Source organism: Polyodon spathula, chromosome 26 (genome assembly GCF_017654505.1).
Source record: "Polyodon spathula isolate WHYD16114869_AA chromosome 26, ASM1765450v1, whole genome shotgun sequence".
Taxonomy (NCBI): domain Eukaryota; kingdom Metazoa; phylum Chordata; class Actinopteri; order Acipenseriformes; family Polyodontidae; genus Polyodon; species Polyodon spathula.
In genome coordinates, this window is record NC_054559.1 from 13,941,112 (window position 1) to 13,968,726 (window position 27,615).

General features: G+C 38.1%; 1 protein-coding gene and 1 long non-coding RNA gene across 3 annotated transcripts in view; one reads left to right on the top strand and one right to left on the bottom strand.

Moving 5' to 3' along the window:
• LOC121300734 overlaps positions 1–4,482 on the top strand; it is a 50,326-nt gene extending 45,844 nt beyond the window's left edge. Inside the window, exon 3 of the long non-coding RNA XR_005947562.1 lies at positions 4,388–4,482. This is a non-coding gene — a long non-coding RNA (uncharacterized LOC121300734). The remainder of the gene's footprint in view (positions 1–4,387) is intronic.
• Positions 4,483–21,653: 17,171 nt separating this feature from the next.
• On the bottom strand, positions 21,654–26,623 carry LOC121300688 (LITAF domain-containing protein-like). 2 transcript variants are annotated; one of them, XM_041229353.1, is made up of 5 exons: positions 26,433–26,623; positions 24,690–24,796; positions 24,215–24,283; positions 23,710–23,854; positions 21,654–23,349 (listed from the first exon to the last, which is right to left on the bottom strand). In XM_041229353.1, exons 2-5 carry the CDS (start codon positions 24,790–24,792, stop codon positions 23,241–23,243), a joined length of 426 nt encoding a protein of 141 aa, XP_041085287.1. In that variant the 5' UTR covers positions 24,793–24,796; positions 26,433–26,623; the 3' UTR covers positions 21,654–23,240. The 2 variants fall into 2 exon arrangements, with proteins under 2 accessions (XP_041085287.1, XP_041085286.1); XM_041229352.1 differs by having other exon boundaries at positions 24,690–24,807; positions 26,433–26,622.
• Between the last annotated feature and the right edge of the window lie 992 nt (positions 26,624–27,615).

Below are 27,615 nucleotides of genomic sequence, written 5' to 3' on the forward strand. Positions count from 1 at the left end.
TGTTGTGTGCTAACGGTCAATGGTAGCAAAATGCCAGTTACATTGATACAAGCCACAAACCTGCACATTCCTACAGTATGTCAAAAGCTTCAGATGCGATTGATTAAAACACAATGAGACAACTTAAATACAGTGCTGTGCATTGATACAATCACAACCGAGAAAGGCACATTCAGGAGAACAAACTTCAGATTGAAAAGGTAATATTATTCAATTCTATTGTATTCGTGAAGTGATATGAAGTAACCTTATTAGAGTTTGTGTAAGAAGCCAAGTACCAGAAATGGAACTCCCAATTGAACTTAGCAATATCAGAGCTATAGAAGTAGCCTGGTCTCCATTAATTCTTAAATGGGTTTAAGCAAGTCTGTGTTCCCAGGCTGCTGTCTGTGACTCCCACGCAGTATCTCTTCTTTCTCTACAACCTGTATGGGCTGCAATGAGAAATCCCATTGGCACATGAACTGTGTAATACGACTACTGGATTATCACTCAGCAAGCTTCCACTGTTAAAACATATTGTTCTAAGTTAAGAAAACAACTAAAATGTGTTTGCTTTGACTGCACATCTTTTAAATGCACTTAGTTGTTTCTTAAAAAATCAAAGCAGGAACTGATAAAAACGTTCAAATTACAGAACCAAAAAAATAGCAGGTAAAATTGCAGATAAGCGCATTACCAGTCTTGCCATAACTAACCTTTGCAAAGGTTTTTTTTTTTTTTTAATATATCATTTTGTGAGGTCACATTCGACCAAATTTATTGGAGGTGGACCTGTGTAAGTCTGTGCATCAACTGCGAGTAAATTAGATAGAGCATAAGGAGGCTAAGTGACTTGCTCACGGTCATACAATGAATCAGTGGCTAAACCAAGATTTGAACCGGGGCACCCCTGGTTTCAAGCTCTTCTCTTTAACCACTAGATCACACCATCCCCTATTGCATAGCACTTTCACCCATTCCAGGATTTACTGCAAGCTTGATTAGCCACAGTGTATAAGTTACAAGCTCAGGGGTGTTCAACGCTTAGAAAAACCAGCAATGAATCATACTGCTTTGCAATAATAGGATTACTATCACTGTACCATAATTAAGATATTAGGACTGCACAGTAATGTGTGGGAAACCTAACGATATCACACTGTTGTATTGCACTGGTTTGATGGATGGAGACTTGGGGCCTGTGGTTGGAGAAGTTTATATAACTGACAGTTTTTAACCTCAATTTCACTTTGAGAAAGCAGTGTTGCACTGAGCAAGGACAGGCAGCCACTGATTTAACGGAATACGGCAGTTTAATTTCGCGTGAGACAGCTGGGATAGACCCGGGATTCCAATTATATATTTCTGTGGAGCAGTCAGCCTAATTCATCAAGAAACCATTAAGGCAGCTCACAGCATACATTATTAATGAAGACACTAATGTGGTGATTTGTTTGTTTATATCTGGGCTAAATAAGCTGTTTCACGAGGTCAGAAAAAAACAATATTGAATCAAACTGCTGCGCACCTCAGAAAGAGACAAACAATTTGAACCCCCTGCCGTGGCTCTCTGCATATGATTTTGTCTAGGATACAGAAGCACCTGCCAGCTGAGCATTTCCTGTCACCAGTCTATCGAAGTCTGGCAGATCTCCTGTCTTGTCCATTGTGACTGAAACTGACTTTCAACAAGGAAATGCAACCCTTATGCTGCCATTAGTAGATCCAAATTATCAGCTTACTTTAATGTAAACTTTAATATGCTTACAAGTGATTTAGCTGTAAAATTAAACTGTGTGTTGGGTTGCAGTCCATTGAGATGAGAGTAACTCTGTGTATTATGCAGTGGAATGCTGTAAGCTACTTTTCTTAGAGAGTTCTATGGGCAATGAATAAAGTGACATCTTAGTTATTAGAAAAGCCCCTACAGCCATTCTGTTTATAAATGTCTTCATTACCCTATGTTTTAACGTTCACGCCATCAAAGAAGTGATGGATTCTGTAATGGTTCCCCGACTCAGAAACTCAAATAGGTTAGCAAAGATAAGGAAATCAGGAGTCTCTTAGAAGGGCTGTCTGTCTTATAGATTTATTGGAGATCTGGGTGCCTTTCTCTCCTCACTGCTTGTAATTAAACGTAGAAGTCAGGCCTACTCCCAAGGTGGCAGGACTAATGGGCTTCACCTGAGCCAAAGAGGAAATAAAGTCTGGGAAACCAAAGTATCTACAGGAGCTTATTATATTGAAATGAGGTTTTTACAGCTTGTGGGAAATGACTGGGAATGAACTATTTTAAATGCACCTACTGGACATTTTAGACTTTACTGAAGTTCATCCTGCTGACAGAGACCCAAGCCCAAACCACAGACTAAACTCAACAAAGAAACTAATGCTAGCTTGTAGATTGAAGCATACTGCATTACCCGGCTGTCAAAAACAGGGTGCAAATGAGGGATCAAAAATATTGTAACGAGATGTACTAAAGCTGTGGGTAATTGAGACGCTTACAATTGCATCAATTTGTTAAGAACTTTTGAAAGCATGTTTTAAACAGTCTCAAGTGTAGCTGCCATTTCCCAGTTCAATTTTTCTTGTGCGTATACTACTCTATGTGTTTTACTGCTGTACTGTATACTCTATAGGCTAATGTACAGATTTATATTTTTACATAATGTAATATGCAGCATACCCAAAATACATTAGTGTTATTTCAGCGCAATGATTTATATTTAAAATACATCAAAACTGTAAATGTATGTGTGAGCAATTTTACTGTATTGGTTTTAAACCCGACTCCTCCTTATGTTGGATAAACAAGTCTGGTTTAGCAAGGGGCTACTGTACAATTAAGAAAAACTTGTTGGGGGTGAAGGTTGGGGCCACACTATAGAATCCGATGAGATTAAACTGCCTTTCATTTATACATACTTATATATATATATATATATATATATATATATATATATATATATATATATATATATATATATAAAACAGTATTAAAATAGCTAAAATGAAGACAGAACAGAATGCATTGTACAGATGACGTTTACATTTAACAAAAACAATGTTATTTTGATTTTTGCACTGTTGCATGTAGAGACTTTATTCTTCAGGCACCTTCTGCTGCAGCAAACCACAACTCAACGCCCGCTGTTTTATTTGAAAAAAAATGTTGCACAACTTTTGTTAAGATGACACAAATAGTATTTAAATTAGTATATTGCGGCTCTCTTCAATAACATATTTTTTCTTAGTACATATGATGCACTATTGCGATGTTTGCCCTGTGACTGGCCCATCTTAGTACATCTACCCTTTATTGGCATTGCAAATGCCCCTTTATGAAAATATCACCTTAACGGTGACATGCTCTATGGAAATGAACATTGTTGAAGAGCGACATGATATGAATAAGTAATTACAGAAAGTGGCAGCATAAAATCATATTCCGAACTTACTAATTTCATAAGTCATGTCTTATCTTTGGAGCGCAGTAGAAAATAGGGCCCAGCGATCCTGATAGTACCTCTTAGGTTGTTAATGTTTTGGGGTGGAGGCACTGACCCAGGGAATAAAAGCACAGCGATCCAGTGAACATCAAGCCACCTGCATTCACAGCAAACTCACATCCAGGAGGGCCATGTGTCATCAGCTGTTTGCAGCACATTTACACTCAAACTTGTGTCCCTTCTTGTTGGGACTCGCTGCAATCAACAGAAGAAATGAAAGCTGCGGAGGTGTTTTGTTATCCAATTAACTGAAGGAAATTGGACAGCTTGTCAACATCCACCAGGGCCCGTATACTCTCAGGCTGTTTCGATCGCTGTTCTTTCTCCCCCCCTAGGCCTCTACCCTTCCCTGTAACCCCTTTCACATTTTTCTATATATATATATATATATATATATATATATATATATATATATATATATATATATATATATATATATATATATATCCCTTTTATCCCTCTCCATCTCATTTTTCCACTCACTCTCACTCCAAGGTATCTGAAAGACTAATTAAGAGGTGATAATTGCAGCAGTTCATTGATACATACAGGGGAGTGCAGCATACAGTACATTACAGGGACATAACAATGCAGTCAGTATGTAGCACATACTTTGGTGTACAAATGTCCGTCAATCATGGTCCGCAGATATGCAAACATTCCTGCTGTCTTACGTGCACTGGAAAACAATGCATGTTTAAAAATAAATAAATAAATTTATGTTTCAAAGTGCTGTATTCTATCAGATAGTCTACCTCTCTTGCATAGAATAGAATAGAATAAATAGAATTCTAGGATAAAATTCCAAACCGTTTAGACACAGAGGCTTAAATGTAGTTCTAAAGCAGCTGCGATGTTTGCAATACAAAGCAGAGTATTTATTTGTCTTACAGATGGCTGGAACACGCAGCTGGAGCCGGAGCCTCTCCTTTGAAGATGCCTGCAAATTAATATTTCAAAATGTCATCAACCCTAAAATAAAATATTGATAAAGGAGGAAGCTTGTATTTTCATGTGCAAATGTCAGAACCAGCCAGAGCAAGAAATAGTTAAACTCGTCAGGCAGAACAGGTATTATGGATCTAAACTACAAAGATTTAAACAAACTGAACCACCCGGGGGTTTGACTTGGTGGGCCCCCAACCCCCCTCCCTCAGTGGGGGGGTGGAGGGAGGCTAGTGTTAAGGCCAGTTTGATGTCAACGACACTAAACATTTAAGTTGAGGTCACTGTCTCCTGAGGTCACTGTCTCTTAAGCTGGGTCCACACCTGAGCGATCAGTTGAGCAACCGAGTCACTTACATGTGGATGTCCCTGCAACCAGCTGCAGGAGAGCCAGGATCTACATTCCAATCAACCTCCTGAGCGACTTCTGTAGACATAGCGATCATGTGGTAAACGGTTTCATCCAGCTTTTACGTGATTTTTTTTTTTTTTTTTTTTGGAATAGAGCATTTAAAATAACAACAGTTGAAAAAAATATTACAGTCAACGCTTCCTTGTTAATTACTGGACACATTACGACCTGACTAAAAAAAGTGTCACCTCAGTTATCGTAATACACCAGTACATTTTAAAATAAATTCGGAAAAAACCTGAAGCCTACGTCAAATCCCATAGCTGAGCTTGATAATCACCTTTCCTGATTTACTGAATAAAGATTCAACCATATGTTGATTGGTATCCAATTAAAAAACAGTTATATAGTAGGGTACTCAAACTTTTGTCCACTAACTGTAGGTCCCCTATAGTCCATAAAGATATATTGTAGCATTGCGTGGAAATGAAAGAGGATCACACAGGATTGCAGGTTCTCTGCACGGTTTATTAACACAGAACACATAAACAGTAAAGGACCACCGTCTGCCGTCAAAGTAAACCAAAACAATAAAAATAAAATAAAAGCAAGTAGCAAGCACTGTCGTGGTCGTGTGCCACAGCTACTAATTGCAATCTCTGGTATTCTCCTCCTGCTCTCCTTGAGACCACCTGTCTCAGCAGCAAGGTCTCAGCAGCAATCTCAGCTCCACAGCACTCCCCATTTCTTTCAACATCAGCCTGTTGGTTTCCTCCTCTTTACAACCAAAACCCTTCTACCGTTTTTTACCGCTGCCAGCTCGAGCGCCGTTCTTTGAACCTTCAAGACTCTGGAGTGTTCATTTGCTCCAGTGCCGCTCAACATCCAAATCAGCAAAACAAGTCCTCCTAGTTAGTGCAGACTGCCGAGTTGTTACGATATATTAAAAAACAAACATACGTGTACATTGTCGTGTTTAAAAATAAATAAATCAGGGTTGACAACCTTCTTTTTACTGACATACAGATGTACAGTGGCCTTTTCTTTACAGACACAATTTTTTTTACTGACATAATTTAAAAAAAATAATTAGAAACAATAAAATACATTATAAAACAGGCTAGTTTTATTTCTTATTTACTTATGGTCGCACATGGACACATTTGCACACTGGACTACGGTATTTGCTTTGTTGGTTTTTAACAGCAGTCTTGATAGTCAGAATGTCTGTAGACAGTCATTAATTAGTCTGTTTTGACAAGGGTCAGCTCAGAATAAAACTTGGTTTAATTCTGCAGTACTGTGTGGCAAAAATACAATATTTATATTAATGGCAAACTTGGCAAGTGTAGGAAAAAGTGTCTCTCCCCTAAGTGCAGACAAGAGTGTAATTTGTACCAGTTTTCATTGGCTGCCAGATCCCGTTTAGTCAAGTCAGTCACTTTCCATTGGTAGGCTATCCAGAACATTTCCAATAACAATCTGACTGTCCATACATTTATGGGCGGTTGGCAACCTTAAGTCAAATGCAGTTTAAAGTGGTTTACTTCTTTCTCAATCGCCAATACAGAAACAGCAGTTAGCTTTTCGTGTTTTACTGTTGTTGTTTTTTGAGACGCTGCATTAAACTTGTTCTCTAGAGGGTCGTGGACAGGGTTTTTTGGCGGTTCGGGGCTTTCAGCACCTGACGTGGAGGACTGTGACGAATTTCCGATTTTTAAAAATCTTTGCCGCTTGCATTTTCCTTCTTCACGTTTCTTGTGTTTATGCTTTGCCTCCCCCCCCCCCCCCCCCCCCCCCCCCCCCCCGAAAGAGATAATTGTTTGCTGTATTCAAGCAACATCAAACTGACTGACCCAGAATTTACTTTCGTTGGGCGAAAGTGAGCGAGAGTAAGTTCCGGGTCAGCCAGTTGTGTGAAAACAAAATGAGAATACACTGCCTCGGTTCGAATGTCAGTGAGTGGAGTTCTGCCAGTTTGCGCGGAATTTCGTATCTGTTTGAAATAAATAAATAAAAGGTTTATGTTTTGAATAAGATAGCTGGCACAAAAATAATACATTTACTCATATTTGCAATTTTATTTCTTTATGTGTGTGGGCCTGCCTCTGGCATCTGATCACCAACAGCTTGCCCTGGTGCTGATGCCGGCCCTGGTACAACCTCCCCAGGCAGAAGTTACAACACTGATTGCATGTGCTCCTGCATGGTTGAAAAATGTCCCATAATTGCCACCTGGAATTCCTTCTGGGAAGCTATAGATGAAAATCTGTTCTGTAGTCAGTACTCCTGAATTGCCCACTTTTAAAACTGTACCATGCCACACCAGCAACCTGCCAACCTGAAACTGACTTGCAACCTAGAGCTGCAGCTTTTAGACATTCTAAGGTAAAACTTCAAGACAAGTATTGTAGGTCAATGTTAAGGCATCAGTGTGTCTATTAATGAGTATCAATGTGATTTTTAATTTTAACGGAATACCTGTTGGGGAAATTGTTTGCAAATAAATTATCCCGCGAGAGAATTATCTAACTATGCCAGGCAGTGTTGTAGTATTCATGAGACACAGTCTCTCTGTCTCTCCTTCACAGCACAGAAGCCTAGACGCTTAGCTATTTCCTTGTGATAAATGTAACTGCGCCGGCCGCCAGCATGTGCCACACTCCGTAATGAGGATGGATTGGGCTTGTGTGCTGGTGATCAGATTGACTATGCAACACGCTACTGCGGTATGAACCCACTGACTCCACTACTGCAGCAGTGAGCTGCAGTCACGACAGCCCTGCGCCTGGCAATGGGACCCGAGAGATGAATCGGCTGTCTCTGCTGCAGGAATCAATAATGTTCTCTGACAGCCGGGGTGTCCAGCCAATGGAAGGGGTGGGGCACCAATATACAGCATGAAATGTCACCCCAAGTCAGGCTAACAGTCAAGGGGGAGGCCCCTCGTGCATACACTGTCACACTGTCCAGTCAGTGATGATCTGTCTCTGACTGCAAATAATGCCCCTGTTAGGTTTGAGAGCCTTACAGAATGATTTTCAATGTCAGTTCACAAAGTGGACCCCGCAGTGACAATGCAGTGCTTCTGGACTGTGGACCAGCCTGATGATATGATAGATCAGCCCTCGGTAGAATGGTGCTACAGTGGCAAATTTCAGTCCTGTTTACGCAGCATTGTGTGAGCCCACATCAGGAGCCTTGTGTAGGTGACCAAGATCCATGAAAACAAACTCAAATGGGAAACGATCCAGAAAAGTTTCAGAAGGAGTTGGTAATAATCAATGAATTATATATTATATGATAGACTGGTTAGCAGAGTGGTCTGATATTCAGACTTGGGGGTAGGGTGAGTTATAAATTACAGCTGAGGACAAAGGGAGGTACTCTAGCCTAGTGGTAAGAGGTGGACTTTCTCTAGTATCCAAGGTTCAGTGTGAACCAAATGTATTAACTAGTAGTTAGTGCTGAGAGACTGAAAGGTCGTGTGGCCCTAGTGGTTAGAGATAGGGACCGGAAGGCAGTGTGGCCCTGGGGTTAGAGCTAAGGGAGTATTAGGCAGTGTGGCCTAATTGTTATATCTAATGTTTAGGTTTGAATGACTGGGAAGCAGTGAGGCCTTGTGAGTATAGTGGAGGTACAGTAGCTACTAGACAGTTTGTCAATTGCTTTGCAGCTCCAAGGGGATTACAACTACATTGAGTTATAATTAATTTGAAGTTGTTAATTACAAGTAGGGATTTTCATTTGGTTGAAAACAGCATCCTCGTGTTTTATCGATGTAGCAGTGTTCTTTACTGCCACACTGTAACCAGCATTTTGACTTTATCATTTTGGTGGTAATCCTTGTTGTCAGTAATGTTAAAGCATTAGTACTTTTCCAAGCGAGCTCAGTTAAGATTCCACACCTGCTTTCCGATCTGACCCAGTTTCTCTGCAAAACACATTTTGTTTAAATTTAATTAGATTATGCTGTCAACAGCTTCATTTGATTAAAAAAATCTAAAGTAAAATCAGATTATATGTAAGAAAAAGTCTAGGTGGCCAAACCTGCAGTGAAGCTGCTCAGTCTAATCACCATTGAACAATGGCTTTCCCAGTAACTTGGTAAAAAAAAATAATTCAAGCTATTATAGATGGATATAGAGATAAAAATGTATACCAAATGCTCAGTGTGATACTAAAATGTGGAACTGCCAACACACTTCTGTAATAACGATCCTGCTCTCTCTCTCTCTCTCTCTCTCTCTCTCTCTCTCTCTCTCTCAGCTGAATAGTACAGAAGAGTTTATCAGGATGGTACATTATTCATGAGTCTGCCAAGCCACTGATAGTGAGGCACACATGAGATTGAACGGTGTGAGAGAGAGTGAGAAAGTAAGGGTGAGAAACCAGATTGTGTGACAAGGCTGAGAATACCGCTCACTGCATGTGAACCACAATCCTGTTGCATTTTATTCTAAAATATTATTTGCTGGTGTTGAATCATATTTTTTACATTACTTATCCTTCAGTATTTTAACGGAAAATAGACCTTATTTACTGTCTTCTTTACTTATGGTAATTCTAGGTGTTGGAACACAAGCCCCACTTGAAAACAACCATGAACTGAAAACGTTGGGGCAAAGCACTTGAGCGGAGACCATTAGGTATCATTTTGATGGAACAGTTCCTGTTTAATAAAACACAGTCAGGTCTATTGAATAGATCTAAACAGGGGTGTACATCTATATAGAGCTGATGAGATTGAGACACCAGCCCGATATTTTAAAACATGAAAATGACACCATAATAGTACTATTCTATCAATGACTCGTACCATGAGATGCCATTAAGTACTGCCATCAAAGATCATTATGCAAGGGACATTACAGTTCACTGTTATTAGCTATATCAGCAGTTATAAGCTTTTAATATACAGTATTTTTTTCCCATTGAGAACTAAATTGCAATCAGCCTTTTTTTATCTGAACAAAGCCATCTATAACACTAGAACCACTGCATCTAAGAAGCATACAATAAACACATTTTATCCATAATTCAATGACATCAATTTATACTACATACAGCCAGTTGATGCAATTAAACTGTTCCTCTTTATGAGAAGCATGTATTTCATTTCTACAGGACATGTATTGCCTTTGCCTATTGTACTGTGTCTGCTGTATTATGGGAAAGATACCAGGCAATCGCTGGGCTCATAAGAAAGTAAAAGCCTGGGGTGAAACAAGTTCATTCTGTTAAAATCTGCTAGGTCACCGCTTGAAAAATAACCAAACTATTAGGGGTATGTGGTACAGCGAGATACAGCTAAATCTAAGAGAACTAACTACTGCTAGGAAAAAACAATTCCGGTAGCTTGAAACTCAAGGGCTGAGTGATTAGCTTTATACTAGGCATCTTATCTGCTAATAACTTTTCTTTGTTCTCCGAGACAACTTTGTGAAGTTGCTTTCAAATAGTTACAGTAGATAAACACTGGAAGATGCAGTTACTAGAGCATCTTTAGTCTTTGTTCCTACTTGCCTTGACAATAAGGATCCATAATGGTTTTTGCTTGCTCTTAATACATGATCTTCACTGGCACTGCAGTGACTCTACAAAGGCAATATAATGGAACTCTACTACGAGGGCGTGGCAGCTACAATAGTCTTGCATGTAGAATAGTACAATAGTTTTACCATTTCTGCAATCTGACATTACTGTTATACTGTATTGCAGTGGGATGAAATGATAGACCCTGGTCATTGCAGTTCAGTACCAAGTTAGTTCATATTTAGCTGAGGTCTGATTGTTCAGCTCAGAGCTGAGCTTTCCATTTTTTTCACCATCAATTGCAATTCGGAGATGATTCTGTCCTTAATTTGCTCCCTTGATCTGTGATGCTCGTCACTTATCTACCCAGCTTCCTTTCAGAGGGATCTAATCACATTGTGCTAGCTCACAGACACCTCAGGGGCTTGTCAGGCTCCTTTGCATTGTTAACGCTACACAGACTCAGTATGTATTCTATGAGTATGACTGTTGCTGTGTGTCTTTCTGTATTGTGCACACTAGCCTGTGACAAATGTATTGGCTGTCCATCTCATAATGGTGTCTCAATGTATAAGGAGAACAACGCAGCTGCCTAAGTTAAAAAATTAATTTTAAATTGAATAGGTCAAAGGTACATCTCAAAATGTCACAATGTTTTACTTTTCTGGAGTTCCAATGAAGACACTATTTATAAAAAGACTAAGTTTAATGCAAAAGTATTCAGTTTAGCCCAAACTTTTACTGTTGTGGGAATGTGTGACAGAGAGCGAGTGAATCCTAATCAACAATCTCCTTCTCGATCTGTGAGGGCACTGTATAATCGGAGCAGAATTCCCCATATGGGATGGTTCGGCAGTTCATTCAAGGGTCAGCTGGAAGCTGGCCATCCAGGAAGGAGGCGGGGCCACGATACCAGAAGTCATTTCCTTAATGAGATAGGCAATGTGTCAGTCACGGATTGGAGTAGACGCGATTGCTCGCGCCTCCGAAAGAGGGCGTGGCAGATGGTATTTAGGGGAAGTGGTCTCAACAGTCTATTTCTTTTAATGTGGTTACCACTAGGACCGAGAAAGGAAGTGATCAATTTGTGAATCGTGAGTGAAGTGTTTGTTTTGTAACTGTGAATATTTGTCTTTGCCAGACGGCTAACATGAATCTGGGAGCCAGCGATAAACCCGGACTGCACTGCACCTGTGTACAAACAATCACCACTGTTTAATCACTGCACTTCCACCTACAGCACTCACTGTCTGGAGATGTGCAACCCCTTGGTTTATACGAAGGCAATACCTTTAGTTGGGTAGAGCCAGCATTATAATTTAAACAGTCAAGCCGACCACGAAAGAAATAAAAATAACTTGAACCGTGTATTTTGTGTCTGTTGTTGTCTGGAGCACCTGCATCACCCCTACACCTGCGCACTGCCACCCATATGTTCACAGAATGGAGTTGCAAATCTTGTCTTACAAGTAGAGTACAGAGTTGAGTAACCGGATCATCACCTGGTTGCCAATAAAATAATGTATTTGTTTATTTCAGGCCACAACTGGCAGTCTTATGTGGTTACTCGCATTTAAAGCAATGGTCCCATCCCCCCAGAGTCACTGGGTTCCATGATATATCACTTGAAGAGCTTTGGGGCTTTTGGGAATTAATAGCATAATTAATTCTGTATTCAACCATGTGTCACTTGCTCAAATGGCTGTAGTATTTTTCATGTTGTGACATTTTCAAACATAAATGCTTGCATTACAAAATTAAAAATTGATCCCTACATGAATAGATGTTTTCTGAAGACAGAGCAGCAGATCGACATTCAGACAGACAGACAGGCAGGCAGGCAGACGGACTGCAGTCTGATCAAACGTGTTGAATGTTTCTTTTCTTGAGATTAGGTTGCTTGTAAATCATACAGCTCATGAAAGTCAATGGACAAAAGCTATAGCCAAGCATTTCTCTCTCCTCAGGCAAAGCACACAGTAATTTCATTTCTAATGTCTGCTGCCTGCCGGTTTGAATGGTATATAGAGGGTGTAACCACTTGATTAGAAACTATTAGGAAATAAAGCAGTGTTATGCAAAGGAGCTGAACGCGACATGTTACGGAATAGGCCATGTTGTATATAAGGCCTGGAGCAGTTAGCTGTTCATTAACTGGCAATAAAATGCATATAAGCAAAGACTGATCAGTGTTTGAAAGGGACAGGATAGTGCATCAGTAACTTGACTAAGCATCTGTACACAACACAACAAATGCTACGGGAAATCAAGCACCACTGAGCCATGCATCCCACATGAAGCAGGCTGTAACATTTGAAAGATGGCGAGAAATAGGAATGCTGGTAGCGAGTAAGCTGTGGAGCACAGGATTGATTTTCACCAATTAAAGAGGTTGGGGCCACTCACTGTAATAAGGCACACACCTGTACACAATGGGAAATGCACAACTTCTGTGGAGAACAGCAATCCACACAAACTCAAGCAGCTGTTTTTTTTTTCACTTGCTTCACTTGGAATTGTAAGTTAGCCCAATCAACACCAATGACCCTCTCTGGAGGAGAACTTACCAGAATAATCGATAGTTGTAAACAGTTAATGAAGAAAAAATAATATATAGTGAACTGGCCAAAGGGGATTTATGCTTATTTAGAAGTATGAAGAAATAGTTAATAAACATAACAAGTTGCAGAAGGTTCAGAGATAGTCCCCAGGCCCCTTAAGAAATTCTGAAGTGTTTAGAAATATCAAAGAGTGAGAGAATTGCTCTGAAGAGAATCACACAACGAGCACACACAGCTGCAGCCCTTCACTGTAATTGGTAGCACAGCAAACTGAACTGGTTTCATGACACGCTGTGATAACACATTTTTAGGCTCTGGGTTTACAGTGTGTTTGTATCTGTATAACAAAATGCAAAACAAAAACACAGTTTATCGATAGCAAATATGGAACTGCAGTCTGAATGGAGTATGAAATGAGTACATAGTGTACAGTAACCAAGTGCAACACTTGCAGGGGTTTAAAGTGAAGGCAATGGTCAATGATTTGGCAGGCATGGCAGAGACTTTCCAGTTTAGCAAATCGCATTGGTTGATCATTGCAGAACTAGGATACTATTAAAATAGCAAAGTAGCCTGAAGACACAACACAATGGATTGGAACAGATATTGCTTAAAAGCTACCGTACCTGCAGGACCACAATTGCACAACTTTCAACTACTTCCAAATAGGTAATCCATTTATATGGGTTCTTCATGAGGCCATTGAACAACAAATAAGTTCAAACTTCAAACAAAATAGGAGATAGCTACAGCTACAGCTACGAACCTGCCATATGTAAACAACAGTAACAAAATCATGTTTGTGTAAAAATTAAATCAGGGCATGCTTTTTAGTTATTTGTAAAATGAAGGGTTCCAGGTAGCATGAAATTTCTTGGATAAAGCCTAATCACTTGCAATTCTAAATTTCCAGTGTACGAATGTAGTATCGTTGTGAACATCAGTTCTCAATTAGTTCCATTTTCATAGTAGTACATAATATAGTTTCCCATCAGAATAATGAAACCATTTTATAATGACATCGTCCCAAAAGACCCATGTATGGCTACGAGAAATAAGCAAATGCTAGACTGACTACACATCTCTTTTAACCCGAAATCACAGCAATGACGCGTTTCCTCTAAGATTTACCCCTTTGTTGCGATTAATAAAGTATACTGGACAATCAAGTGCTTTTTTGTGAGTTTTATTTTTGGAGCATTTTTAAATGGGATCTACTTTTTTATTTAATTTTCTCTTTCACTGTATTGTTATGATAACCTATTCTAAGTTTGTTAACTGCAAAAAATATTAAAGAAATGTAATGTATCAAATTACATAAATACAACTTGCTTTCTGATTTGTTTTCAAAGAAAAAGTTTATTTGGTACTTAATGAGTTAAACATTATTTAATTATTTGTTGACTCAACACCAGCAAGATGTCTATGGGATCTCAACAGTGAATCATTCTTATGTAAATACAGTATATTTCTTCAAAGTATCATGCTTCTGATTGTGTCTTTAATGGTTTTGCACTTCAGAGGAACCTGACAAAAGCACAAGGTACAAAAACAAGCTTTCAGACCTTCAATTTCCAAGCAGATTCATTACCTGAAGTTGAAAGAGGTTGTATCGATTCTTTCTGGAATAATAATAATATGCTAAACCTGTTTAGTCTAACATAATATTGCCTTGAATCTTATCTTTCATCTCATTAAGCTAATTTAGCCTTCATTTGTAAGGATTTATGAAACTGATTGCAAAGCAAACATGGAACAGCTTTGGCAACCATTCAAGGTGAAAATCTTTATAAACTTTCTCTTGTGTGCAGTCTTTCACTTCTCTCAGATAATTGTTTTTCTGTTTATTTAAAAATATCAAAAACCATTATTGGAACCCCTGCATACGAAACATATTTCAAATGGCACACATTTGTATTGTTTATTTAAAAAAAAAATGTATTTATTGCATTTATAGGGAGCTTTTTATACAAAAGTATCACAAAGCACTGTACAGCATATATCAGAAATAAAGAACAAAGCACAATTCGTATAGCATGTTACACATACAAGTGCCACAGTCAGACCATTTAAATAACAGTGCACACATAATAACACAAAAGCAGCAATTTTAAATTTACATTAGAACCCACTAAGATAAGAAAGCCATTTTATAAAAGTGCGTTTTTAGTTCTGATCTTGAAAACTGTAATAGTCCTGGCTTCCCTGACAAACAAAGGCAGATCATTCCATAATTTAGGAGCTCTACAAGAAAAAGCCCCAGCTCCCTTGTTGCTTTTGTTGACCCTCGGAATAACCAGCAGCCCTGCATCCTGTGATCTCAGAGTGCGGTTTGGAAGATTCAGGGTCAGTAACTCCTGCAAATAATTAGGTGCTAATACATTCAGGGCCTTGTAAGTTAACAGCAGAATTTTAAAATCAATTATATAATGCACAGGGAGCCAGTGTAAAGAAGCCAAAACAGGGGTAATATGTTCACTTTTCCTGTTATATTTCCTGGAATTCTAGAGGCAGTATTTTGAACAAGCTGCAAGCGGGATACCACACGTTTTGGGACACCAGAAAAAAAAGTGCATTACAATAATCAATTCCAGGTGAAACAAAGGCATGCAATAGTCTCTCAGCATCAGATATGAAATTGGATGAAGTTTGGCTATATTTATCAAATGGTAAAAAGATACTTCAGTAAATTCCCTAATATGAGTCTCAAATGGTAGATCAGGATCAAAGATGACCCTCAAACTCTTAAAAATTTGCCTGAAGAAACCTTAGCTGACCTAGATGGCACTAGGTAAGCAAATGAGGCGTTAGCACCATGGTAAAGTATATTACAATGTGGAATAACTTCTTGTGTACTCAAGAGATATGCAGGTGTGACATGCAGATGGAAAGCTATAGGAATTAGAAGCAGTAAACACTGAGGAACAGTCACAAATCCCTCCAGAGCAATTTCAACACTTTGCAGACAAGTCAGAAAGCTGCACTGTACTGACAGTAAGATGGCAGATTCCTATCTACTATACAGTGCCCTTCACTGCACTGAGAATGCATGAACCCAAGGAAAGCTCTACAGTGTGGGTGGAGTTTGTCCAGATAACTGAAGATATTAACCAGGAGATTTCACAAAAAGAGATACAATTCTTATGAAGCAGTTTGCCTCCTGGCTTACCCTTTTAAAGTCTATGATTGATTGGCTACAGCCCAAATGAAAAACTGTCAGTTTTGTAGCAGTCTGCGGTGGGATCCATCACTGTGATTTACTGGACAAAGGGCTCTGTGTCAAAGATGCAACAGAATTCTTTCTCTCTCCAGCCCTCCTCTTGCTCTGTCACTCAGAGGAACCACCCACAAGTGACAGTCAGTCTCAAATATGACCGTACAGAAAAAAGGCTAACATGTGCAGTTTGTTTACATTTTCAAACCCGGATAAATGAGATAGTAGTAGTGGAGACCAACCAAGACGTAGCTTCACTGCAATATATGAGCCTCAGTGCTTTTCCTCTGTCGGGTAATGTGGATTTCCTATTGGCCCAGTTTTGATGGCTGAAGTGTAGTGCTGGCTCCGAAGATCAGTCTATTTGCAGCCCACCTGACCCCAAAGTATGTGTGACCAATTTTTTCTTTCAAATTAATAAATAATAAATCTAAGCCAATTGGGGGAAACAGTATTTTTTTATGTTTCAATGCATTCATTAATAATGCATCTTGTTTAACAGTATATAACGATTGATAAGATCCTTTTTTTTTTTTTTTGCAAAACGTGATTTCTCCTTGTTATGCATGTTATGCAACCATGCAGAGTGTTTATTCTCCCCCCCCCCCCCCCCCCCCGAATAAATATTTAATTAACAGCAGCAGTAACTGAAACATCAGCGGTGGGAGACTTTACAGAATTGTCTGCATGAAGCACCTGGACACAAAAGCTTACTTTCCATCTGAATGCAGCCTTTCAGAACGAAGACTTCAAAACAATTCACAGCCTAATGATTTTAGAATGATTTGCATTTGTGCTTGTATAAAGGTTACATGCACACAACTCTGCTATCCTAACTGTTAATTAATTCTTATAATAAATACACATATCTAGGATGGTTCTGGCTTTTCAGTTCCATACCACATCATGGATCGTTATTGCTGTGTTACACTGTAAGTGCAGTAGATTGTCCATTTTGAAAAAAAGCTCTGAAACAAACCTGCCTGCAACTGGCTCCAGATACATCTCCAGTATTCAGAGAGGTGTCAGAACAGCTGGCTTCAAATTACAATTTCTCTGTGAACTGTCCCCTAACCTTTAAATGGCTAGGATGTTAACAATGAAATGAAAAATTACAGGTACGTCATTCCACGCCACCCCCCCCCCCCCCCCCCCCACACACACCTAATATCACTTTGGTCAAAAGCATAAGATTAGAAGGTTTACATATAATTGACTGTGTAGAAAATATAGAAATGTCACATTGTATAAAGTATTGAACTACGATGTAATAGACTGTTTACTGAAAATAAATTGAAAACAATTGAAATTGTAATGAACTCTATTGTAATCATTGTGATACCTGCAGATGTATATGAGTTTAAGTTTATTACACCTTTAAAAGTCTTCTCTTGTCCCTGTACTATTTTCATACATCGTACTGAATAAACTGAGTGTACGTGGTTACCAGATAGTGGATAGTAAAACCGTTGCCAATAAACAATACTTTTTGCTGATTCTCCTATGTCCTGAAATAGTGCTTCACAAAATACAGTACATATAAGGATTGAGTTAAATGAAACATGCCTGTTACTCTTATAGTTTAGATGTTGTTTTTTTCTTTCTAGTAAAAACAGGACCATTTCTTTTATTATAAAAGCGTTGATTGGATGTAGATTGCAGTGCCGCAAGAATTTGAAAATAATTGAAAACCCTTGCAGTTGCCTTGAAGTTTAAACATTCCTAAGCGTTATTTCAGACCATTCACATTGCTGTCCTCAGGGAATTCTGCATGAGGAAAGAAAAATGATTGGAGCTAATGACTGTTAACAATCAGTCTTCTAAATTAATTTTAAATGACATACTTTACAAGCTACTTTTTTCTTTCTTTTCTTAAAGAGCAAGGTGCACACTCGTTATAATCGCATAAACTTTGTCCATTCTGTAATGGAAGTTTGCTGTGCTTGTGTTACAGGCATGGTTTACTGTATTTACTTGTTTGGCATTTCTTATGTGAAATCAATTCTGATTCAAAGTAACATTCATTTTGTCGAAGGGAGGAATCTTTTTGTAATAAAAACAGGTCAACAGGTCAGCAGACTCACTAGTACAAACCCGGAAGTCCAAAGTGATCTATAATCTGAACGACAACATTGCATGCTGATTATCACTATAGAAACCAAAATGAAGCATCAGAATTCCATGCCAAGTATGTAACACATTGCAGCTGCCTCTATATTTTGTTTAATATTCAAAGAACTGTAAGTAGCTTTATCTGTTTGGTGTTTATTTCTGAAGTGTCCCCAAACAGTGTAATAAATCACTCACCTTATAGATTACTTTGAGGCGACTGGGCATCTTCATTGAAACATCATGTTAATTATGTAACATCATGTCAATTGTGGCACAATTCTCCAATAATGAGCTAGGTGGCACATGCTTAATAGCAAATCAATTTGACTTAGATTACTACAGGCCTTTTGTATCACTACAAGCAGATTAGACACACCCTTCCTAGTAGTGAGGCTGCATTGCCATTGAAAGCCATTTGGTAAGGGTGGGTGCCAGCTCTTTAGTCAATGTTAGGGTGCTGAGTGACTGTCCTGGAGAGCTGAGGATAGAGTGTGTTAGAGCTCATTAAAATTAATGCTGATGGTGCTGGGGAGATAGCAATGTGTGCAGTACATGGGTGCCAGTTTCTAGATATCCAACCTTGGAATTATGATACAGTCAGCTTGATGGAAATAATAACAGATATAGGCCTGTAATCATGTTTTTGTCTGTTTTATGCCACTAATAAGGAGATTACCATTTAAAGTTACAAAAGGTAATTCCTCATGAGTGGCATAAAACTAGATTCCAGGCAATAACCTATTTCTACTACACGGCTGTTATTCGATTTTCTTAAAATATGTTTTGATCATGCATTATTTATAAAGGATTATTGTGTACTACTATGTAGTGTTCCACTGCATTGTTAGCTGTTAGCAGGTAACCAGGCAACAGGCGCAATAATACCAGATTATAGAAATATGATTAAAAATCAAAACACTAAACTAGCAAACTCTGCAAATTTGCAAATGTATAATATAGCCATACATATCCATCAGCAGGATGGGTTATTATGGCACGAGCCAAACAATTGTCTACTTAACCATTTTAATCTATAAAAGAAAGTGACTTTGTCACTGAATTTCCTAATATAACCTGCAATAAGAAATATATAACTGTAAATTAATAATTCTTTGAACATTACATTTGGATACATGAATATATCTAGTGTGCTATTGGGTTTAAGGTGATTTGATTTGAGCTGTCTAGAGTAGGATCTTCCATAGCAGACTCAGATCGGATAATCTTATGCGTGAGGCATGAGTGGGGACAATGTCTTATCCTGGAAAATTACACCATCTCTGAATACTGCCATATTTCACATACAAAAGAGTTAAAAGTCAAAGCAAGCAAGCTGTTTATTCCTGAAGCTGGCTCTTTTCCTGAGGCAGATGAAGTCATTCCTATGATGACTGGCCATGCCCATCCTTGCGGTGCAGAGACGTCCCAGGACCACTGCCGCCCTGACTGTTGGGATGAAAGGGAAGCCGCTGGTCCTGGAAAGGTCAGTGTTCATGTGGAGCCACCCCTCAAAGGGGAGAGAGAACTAACGGAGAGGTTATAGTTGGAAGGATTATAGGGATCAAACAGCTCCTACACAGTATTTCTATCTTTCTTCTACTCTCTTGACAGAATGTGTCACATACCTGGGAAAGGTCATGGCCAGCATTCATAAACTAGATTTTTTGCTTTTGCTATTATAGGGTACTTTTCAAAATAATATTTTATTATATTTCTAAATAATGTATTGAAGCTCAAGTACACAAATGCAATGAATCTGGTAGTCTAAGCTTATCCCCCAAGGAGACCTTTCACAATGGGTCTTTAAATTCTGCAAAATTTTAAACATGTAATATTTTCCTCACCCAACCTTTTTGCATACGAAAGCCAGTATTTATTTGATCATTCCAAACACTAATTAAAATACAATAACCAATTTTTGCAGCGGTATGGATTCTTACATATTTGAATCTCAAATCATTTTTCTGCTAATTTAGCCTGAAGCTGTACAGTTGAACAGTATTCTGAAATTGGTAACTCATTCCAGAATTGGGGTCAATACTTTTTTTTTTTTGCCACATATTAGGTGTGATAGCAAATCCTTCCTCGCAGATCTTACATGTATATCGCTTCATCTGGATGAAACAGTTCTTCTACCGAGCTTGCGAACAGCAGTCTACTTGCTTTTATCCAAATTTAGGGAAAGTGATGAATATAGATTACAATGACGCTTTCTCTTTAATTTTTTTTTTTTTTATTATCTAAGGAGCACAAAGTGAAATGTAATCTCACATGCCCGAGGCACTTACACTCCATTCTCAGCTCTCCAGCACTGGCATTATCCTGCACCTTAATAATAAACTAATCTAAACACTCCATTTCAATTCTCCGCCTCTAATATTATCCTGCACCTTGTTATTAAGACCCAAAACACAGAAGAACACACACGAACATAGAAAACACAGAAAGTGAAGATGACTGACAGAGGTACTGTAAAAGTGATCTCCTGTTAGATTTCAGAAGATAGACGCACTTACAGTAAGCATTCCTGCAAGCTTAGAGCCCATGCTTCCCCCTGAAGGATCCACAGGGAATGTTTGATGTCACATGAAATTAATGACAATGCTGAGTGCCAATTTGTCATTTTCTCTCTCAATCTACAGCAGTATTATATATGCATATGCAACACTACCCTCTGAAAGCATGTTCAATCACTAGCCTTCAGCCGTGATTACAAAATAAAGTTGATCTTGAGAAATCTATCAGAGTCTGGAAACACATCTCCCCTATTTCTTATTACTGGGCTATGCAAAGGGAAGAGCAATGCCATGTCTTTTTTTTTTTTTAAAAGGAGTGAGCAAAACACAAAATAAACAATCTTTGTTCAGTGAGACAGAAAGTGTTGAGTGGGTTATAAACGACTGTTTTTAATGTGCAATCATGTCCTGCTCTTCACTAAACAATGGCTTGGCAGAGGTGGTGTGTTCCAATGGATATCATTTATCAAGATCAATTATGTTTAATTATACAAAACACACATACACAGTAATATTAAAAAAGGTAAAAAATATATATATTTACAAAATGTAGCTAGTATAAAGTATCCCTTTAACAATAAAAAATAAAACACTCCTCAGATAAAAGTCTTTAGCGACTGTACGTGTGCCTGGGCTGTGCTTTCTAGGACATCAGTCAATGTTAATACAGATGAGAGTTGCCCGCTCTCATTTTCAATTCTAAAGTCTGAAGTTTAGGTCCCTGGAGCCTGCAGCCTCTATGCTCAGGAAGCCTGCCAACTCCAGCAATTCAATGAGTTCATGTTCTCATTAGCAGCTTCTTTTGCGTTCACACACACACACACACACACACACACACACACACACACACACACACACACACACACACACACACACACACACACACACACACACACACACACACACACAACCCCTCCCCCCATCAGTGTTCTGCTTTCAATAAATAATTAGGTCTCTGCTACCAATTCTGAAAGTGTTTGCATGGCAATTTAAGTTGGCGAGCCAATTTCGGCACTCAAGGGCTCCCTCCCTCTCTTTCCTCTACATGTTAAAGATAGATGGGATGTTATTCCAAAATCAGCAACAGGAACTCCTCCTAAAAACTGGGTCAGTTGTGACAGTGGAATTGAAAAGCTCCCTTATTTCCACATCTCTGCATCCACCTGCTGGACCTCTGCTGAAAATTACAGCACCTGTTTTTTGTTTGCTTTTTTTTTCTTACAGGTTACCAGGCGTCTACAAAAACCACAGAACAATTTCTAAGCCACATCTAAAGCTGCACAACATCTGGAAAATGACACTCAGAGACTTTTCAAAGTGCAGAAAAAAGTACTGTATATATGTTTTAAATAACACATGAGTTAAAGTTTTATTAGCCAAGTGGTAGGGAAATTAAAGCCTTTTCAATGTAATTAGCGGGGCAGTTTTGCTCTTGAGTGAAATAATTGCAAACAAAACAAAGCCCTATGACTGACTAAGTAAAGGCTGGCTGAATATTTAAGGAGCGTGTGTGGTGCTGCTGTCATCTGCTGGACAGACACTGCAAAATGGAAGCACCTGATGTAAAATATCTGCCAGGTTTGTTTGTATAAATGACGGATTCATTTGTGATGTGTCCCTGACCTTTAGTTTGCAGTATAATTAACAGGGTGGAGGCATAACATGAGCCAACGACCACACACACCACAGGTAAGGATCTAATCCACTCTGGAAAAGTGGTTTTCATGCTTATACCCTCATCTCACCAACAGGAGTCAGATTCTTAACCACCTGTTACATATACTGTATGAAGGCTAAATCTCCCTGATGCAAATCAGATTCAGACAGGATACGCCAGAGTTAAAGGTTTAGATTGGTGTGTCGTTGAGGCAGCTCGGCTGCCCATACTGACAGCTTTGGTGGGTGTTGCAATTTGTTCAAACCCAGTTACTCTTCATACAGTGGTTGGTAAGATGTTGGAATTGTGGGACCCAATGGATAGAACAAAATGTCAGTAACTTTCAGAGTTCGATAACGCAAAAAGCCTTGACAAAAATCATCGCCCCCCTTTATTTCACAATTAAACCTGGAATAGAAATATTGGTTTTAAAAAAGACATTTCATTACATAGGTTAAGCCACAGTACTCTAATATTGTTACAGATTCTTTCCACTAGTCTGCAAACAAAATGTAGTTTGCAGGACAGTCAATCTTACTTTATATCACTTCTTAGCACCAACTAAACTAAAATCACTTTAAAAATGAAGCAAAACAATAATAAATAGAAAGAAAAAAACAGCAACAATATATGTATGCAATCTTTTTAAAAAGCATTAGTAAAGAACCATTTTGAGCAACATTATCATTGGTGTATCATCCCCCATACTGCAGCCCCTCCTTACTCTATTTCCCCTGAAGGTAGCAGCACACTGTCTATTGAGAACCATCGAATTGTGAGCCATTATGCAAATAAACTTGTGGCTGACATTTGTCTGTGGAACTTAATCTCATGTGCTTGGCAAATAAGGACTTTCAAAGCCGTTTGTATATACTGAGAACCTGTTGGCAGGCTGGACACCTGTGCTCCACATCCTTGCAGCTATCCACACAAAAGGGAATGAGACAGCAGCCCAGACAACCCCTGCCGAGGAACAGATACTTTATCATTTTTTACCCACGAAGAACCATTGTGTTTTCTGTGAACTGCAAAGTTATGATGACAGATTTAATGAAGTCATGTATTTTTTATTATATATATTTTTTTTGTTTTACTGAATGCTGTAACTGTGGGGATCGCTTTGACTTCAAAACTTGGCAAAGCTGTTATTGTGGCATCACTCACAAGCATAATATAATACAACTGTCACATATCTATTGGTAACAGCCTTGCTCTCATTCTTAACTCTTAAGCATCGTTATTGGTGTCTTAACAGATAAGTTTTACTAAACCATTGTGTTTTGTTGGGAGGTGTTTGTAAAGGCTGGGGGGTTAAAGACTTACAAAAATAAACAAATGGTGCCGCAGACAACCCAGGTTAGCAAGCCAGCCTTGTGCTCAATTGTGGTGAGGACTTGTTGCTGGCAGTGGATGCACAGTGTCTGTCCCGGGACATCGCTGAGGGGCTGAGTTATCACTGCAGCCATCACTAGAATCACCCATCAGGCAGGAAATCAAAGAGAGACATCAGAATGTATCGTGCAGTACAGTTCAACTGTACTTTGTGATGGCGCATTCCACTCTGTGAAATACAAGTGTGTTTTGGTTTCTGTTTCAGAAATGCGTAAACCTTGTAAACCTTTATTATTATTATTATTATTATTATTTTTCAAAATGTTATGTCAATCTAATAAACAGTGCCCGTTCTTAAAACCAATTATCATGATTACCTTGATTAACACTGCAAAAAAGATCTCTTGTAATTTACTATGCTTTTACTCTTGCAGAAATAGAGTGCTTACCTAGATTGACTATGGTGCACCATTCTAAGCATAACTGATTCACTTACCTGTTGGCAGCTGTGCTCCTGCAGGGTTTCCATAGGGTGGAGGGGGAGGGTACGTCGTTGGGTTTACCCCTAATAAAGGAACAAATACTCATTTTCAAATACTGATAATTGTATATAAAGGATTTCAGTTACGTAACGTTTACACATGGTAATAGCAGTGCAAACATTCTTTGTATTCATTTTGACCTTGCTAGCAATCTAGATCTTTATTCAATGGCAAGGAAGCTATATAAGTAACGTGCAAAAGCTCAATGAAGTTTCCATGTTTGCTTGGTGAGGGAACTGTTTGAACTAAATGAAAAGACAATACAGAATGTATTTAACCTGCAACATTCACCCTGAAAAACTAGCCGTTGAGATGCTGATTCCACCCACAAATTCCTGTCACTACCGCATAATGAGTTTCCTCGTTTGTAGCTTCTGGGGTTTACTTACAGTCTCAGAACTACATCTTTGTATAGATCTCCTTCCATACCTGGGTTTGTAGGGTAGGGTATTTGCTGACCACTGGGGTAAGCACTCCCTTGATAAGCTGGATAGGGATCATTAGGAAAAGCACGAGAGGTTCCCTTCTCCATCGTCCTAAAGACAAACTCGAAGAAAAAAGTTGGGACTATCAGCATTGTTTTTTTTTTTTTATTATTACTGGTAGCTGAGCCCTTTGTAGACCCCAAAGCAAAACAACATCAAATAATATGTGACAAAATGAACATTAAACAGCAACTACAATAATAAACAAGGCCACAAAAAGCAGCAGGTAATTATAACAAAATGGAGGGACATTAGTTAAGCAGGTCAGTCGAGAGCCGGCACACAGGTTCTGTTCAGAGGCTGAGAACTGCTCTAGAAGATGTCCTTTTGATTCACGATTGAAAGTTCCAGCAAAAATAATGATTGTTTTAACTAAAATGAACTAACAGTTATTCTGATAGTTTATAAGGGGATGCCTACAGTAAACTGGTGTTAAATGTCACATTGTGTTAACTAATTGGTGTCAATTAGAAAATATGTCATAAGGCAAGCTTTATGGGTGCATTATGGTAGGAATGAATACAAAAATTAATAATAATTTTAAAAAATACACAGTATACTGCAACAAGAGGACAAGAGACCATAACATAAGGCTAACTGGAGAGAGAGAAATGTTACACAATGGAACCCCTTAAGCCATATATCCATGAGTTTTAAAAGCAATTAAATACTAGGGAAGACAGCAATGTATTGTTTTTACAACAGGCCAAATACTGGAAATATAATTTTATCTTTTTATGATATAAAACAACCAAGAAAGCAATCTGTTACCATAGAAACAGATAAAGAAGAAACATGTGGTAGTTACAGTATTGTACATCTGTAAATTATTAACTCACCATAGAATAATGTAATTTATGAGAAATTTTATCTTATAGATATATAAATATATATAGATAATATATATATATATATAATCTATAATGTATATGTTATGACATAACAACTAACATTAAGAGATTGATGGTTCTCTTTGAAAAGAAAGAGAAACAGACTAGTAGTTACCTTTAATACGGTTACCATTTCATCTGTCAACATATATGTATAAAATTTTTTTAAAAATAAATAAATAAATAAATAACACACAAGCGCCGGGTAACCAACACATAACTATAACCTGCCTTGAGATTCTAAAACCGAACCTGTATCACAATATATTGCCCAAACTGGGTGTCATATCAAGACTATATACAAACTGCATATTTATTGCATGAAATCCTTTTCTGGGATTTGTATAACAATGTAGACATACTGCCCCTTAAAATCCAATGTCCTATGGTCATGTGACAGGTAGCCAGGCAACCTTAAGCATTGTTGGCTTTTCTTTTTTACAGTCAAGAACAGTTTCACGATCATTAAACTTGATTGAAGAAACAAAAAAAAACAACTCAAACAATAACAACAACCCTATAATTCACGATGCGAAGCTTTGTGAATAGAGTCCACATAGTCATCACTAGGGTATGAAGTTCAGCTGGACCCCAAATCTATCCCCTTTTCAAATTGCTATATTATTTTTTTACTTTTTCTCCTGGATTATGAGTTTTTGAATGTAGAAAGATAAAAAAAATAATACTATACATGATTATATATTTAAAAAAAAACAAAACAAAAAAAAACAGAGAAGGGGATTATCCCAAAGACGTATCATTACTATTAAGTTCACAAAACAGTTGTGTTTCCTTACCTTTAAAAGCTGTGCAGAGTAACCACTGGTGAAATGCAGGGCAGTTTATTAGGTCTCGCTAACTAGTATCACTGGGAGGGGAGGGAGTGACGAAGGGAAGGGATGTTTGTTCACCATCCCATAATAGTCAACAGGGCCATAGCCAGCCATGAAAAATAGCGCAACAAGTTACTACTCAATGATAGTCAACACTTGAAGCTTTCTTGTACAAGATATGGGAAGTGGCCACAATCTGTATGTAATTTTGAGACTTTGTAACATTTGTACAAATCTGTGGTTTTTGATTTTTGGTTATTTGTGTCAGAAATGAGACGTTATTTACTTTTGTGGGAAGCTGACACGCCCATAACTAGTAAAAAAACAAAAAACTGTACAAACATATTAAAATTGTTGACTGGGTGTTTCATTTTAATGAAGTTCTTTTAATCAGTTTGTTTCATAATTTTATTTACTTATTTCAGTTTTTGTTTTGAAAGTCCCATTTTGTGAATTTGCAGCAAGAAATTAAGCGGTAAGAACCATTATGCCATTGGGTCAAATGTGTGTGGTGGCTTTTGTTAAGCTGGACGCACTACACTAAGTTGAGAGCAAAACAAATTATAATTGCAACACCAGTAAGGTGTGCCACCATGGCGTATGAAGTATTAACTTTTACTGGCCTTTATAATATTTTCTCAGTTTATTGGCCTATGTAATATTTTCATTCCTTTAAAACAAGATTACACAGGGTTATAAATATATATACAATTTAACATTGTTGCCCCACCCCCCCCAATAACAAAGCTTTATATAATGAGACATTTGAAGACATTGGAAAACGTAGTGTAGTGTTATTTTCAGGTACGCGGATAAAAAGTGGTACACAGAGCTCTACGCTTGCTCACGCATGTCTAAACAATGCCTAAACAATGTCTGTTAAGAAAGCAGGGTAGCGTCCATTCAAATCTGCTGTTATGCTGTTTTCGGTCTTTACATCTTTTTAAATTGAATTTATTACATGTTTTTCCACAATTAAGAAAATATGCAAATATTTCTCTTTTTTTTTTTAACTTCTGCAACTTTGCGCTGGACTTCTTATTTTGTCTTGTTTATTGTGAATTGTTTTTTCTTTTTAGAGAAATTGTCTGTTTCCAGTTTAAGTTTGCCAAAAAAAAAAAAAAAGGTATAATTAATGGTAAATATG

What these genes read in the sequence shown, in the direction of transcription:
- LOC121300688 (XM_041229353.1), bottom strand. Translation starts at nt 24,792, where the DNA reads ATGGAGAAGGGAACCTCTCGTGCTTTTCCTAATGATCCCTATCCAGCT. An exon ending in ACCCTACCCTACAAACCCAG is followed by an intron (nt 24,284 to 24,689) that starts GTATGGAAGGAG and finishes TTCCTTTATTAG; the next exon opens with GGGTAAACCCAACGACGTAC. An exon ending in GGCACCATTTGTTTATTTTT is followed by an intron (nt 23,350 to 23,709) that starts GTAAGTCTTTAA and finishes GTTCCTCGGCAG; the next exon opens with GGGTTGTCTGGGCTGCTGTC.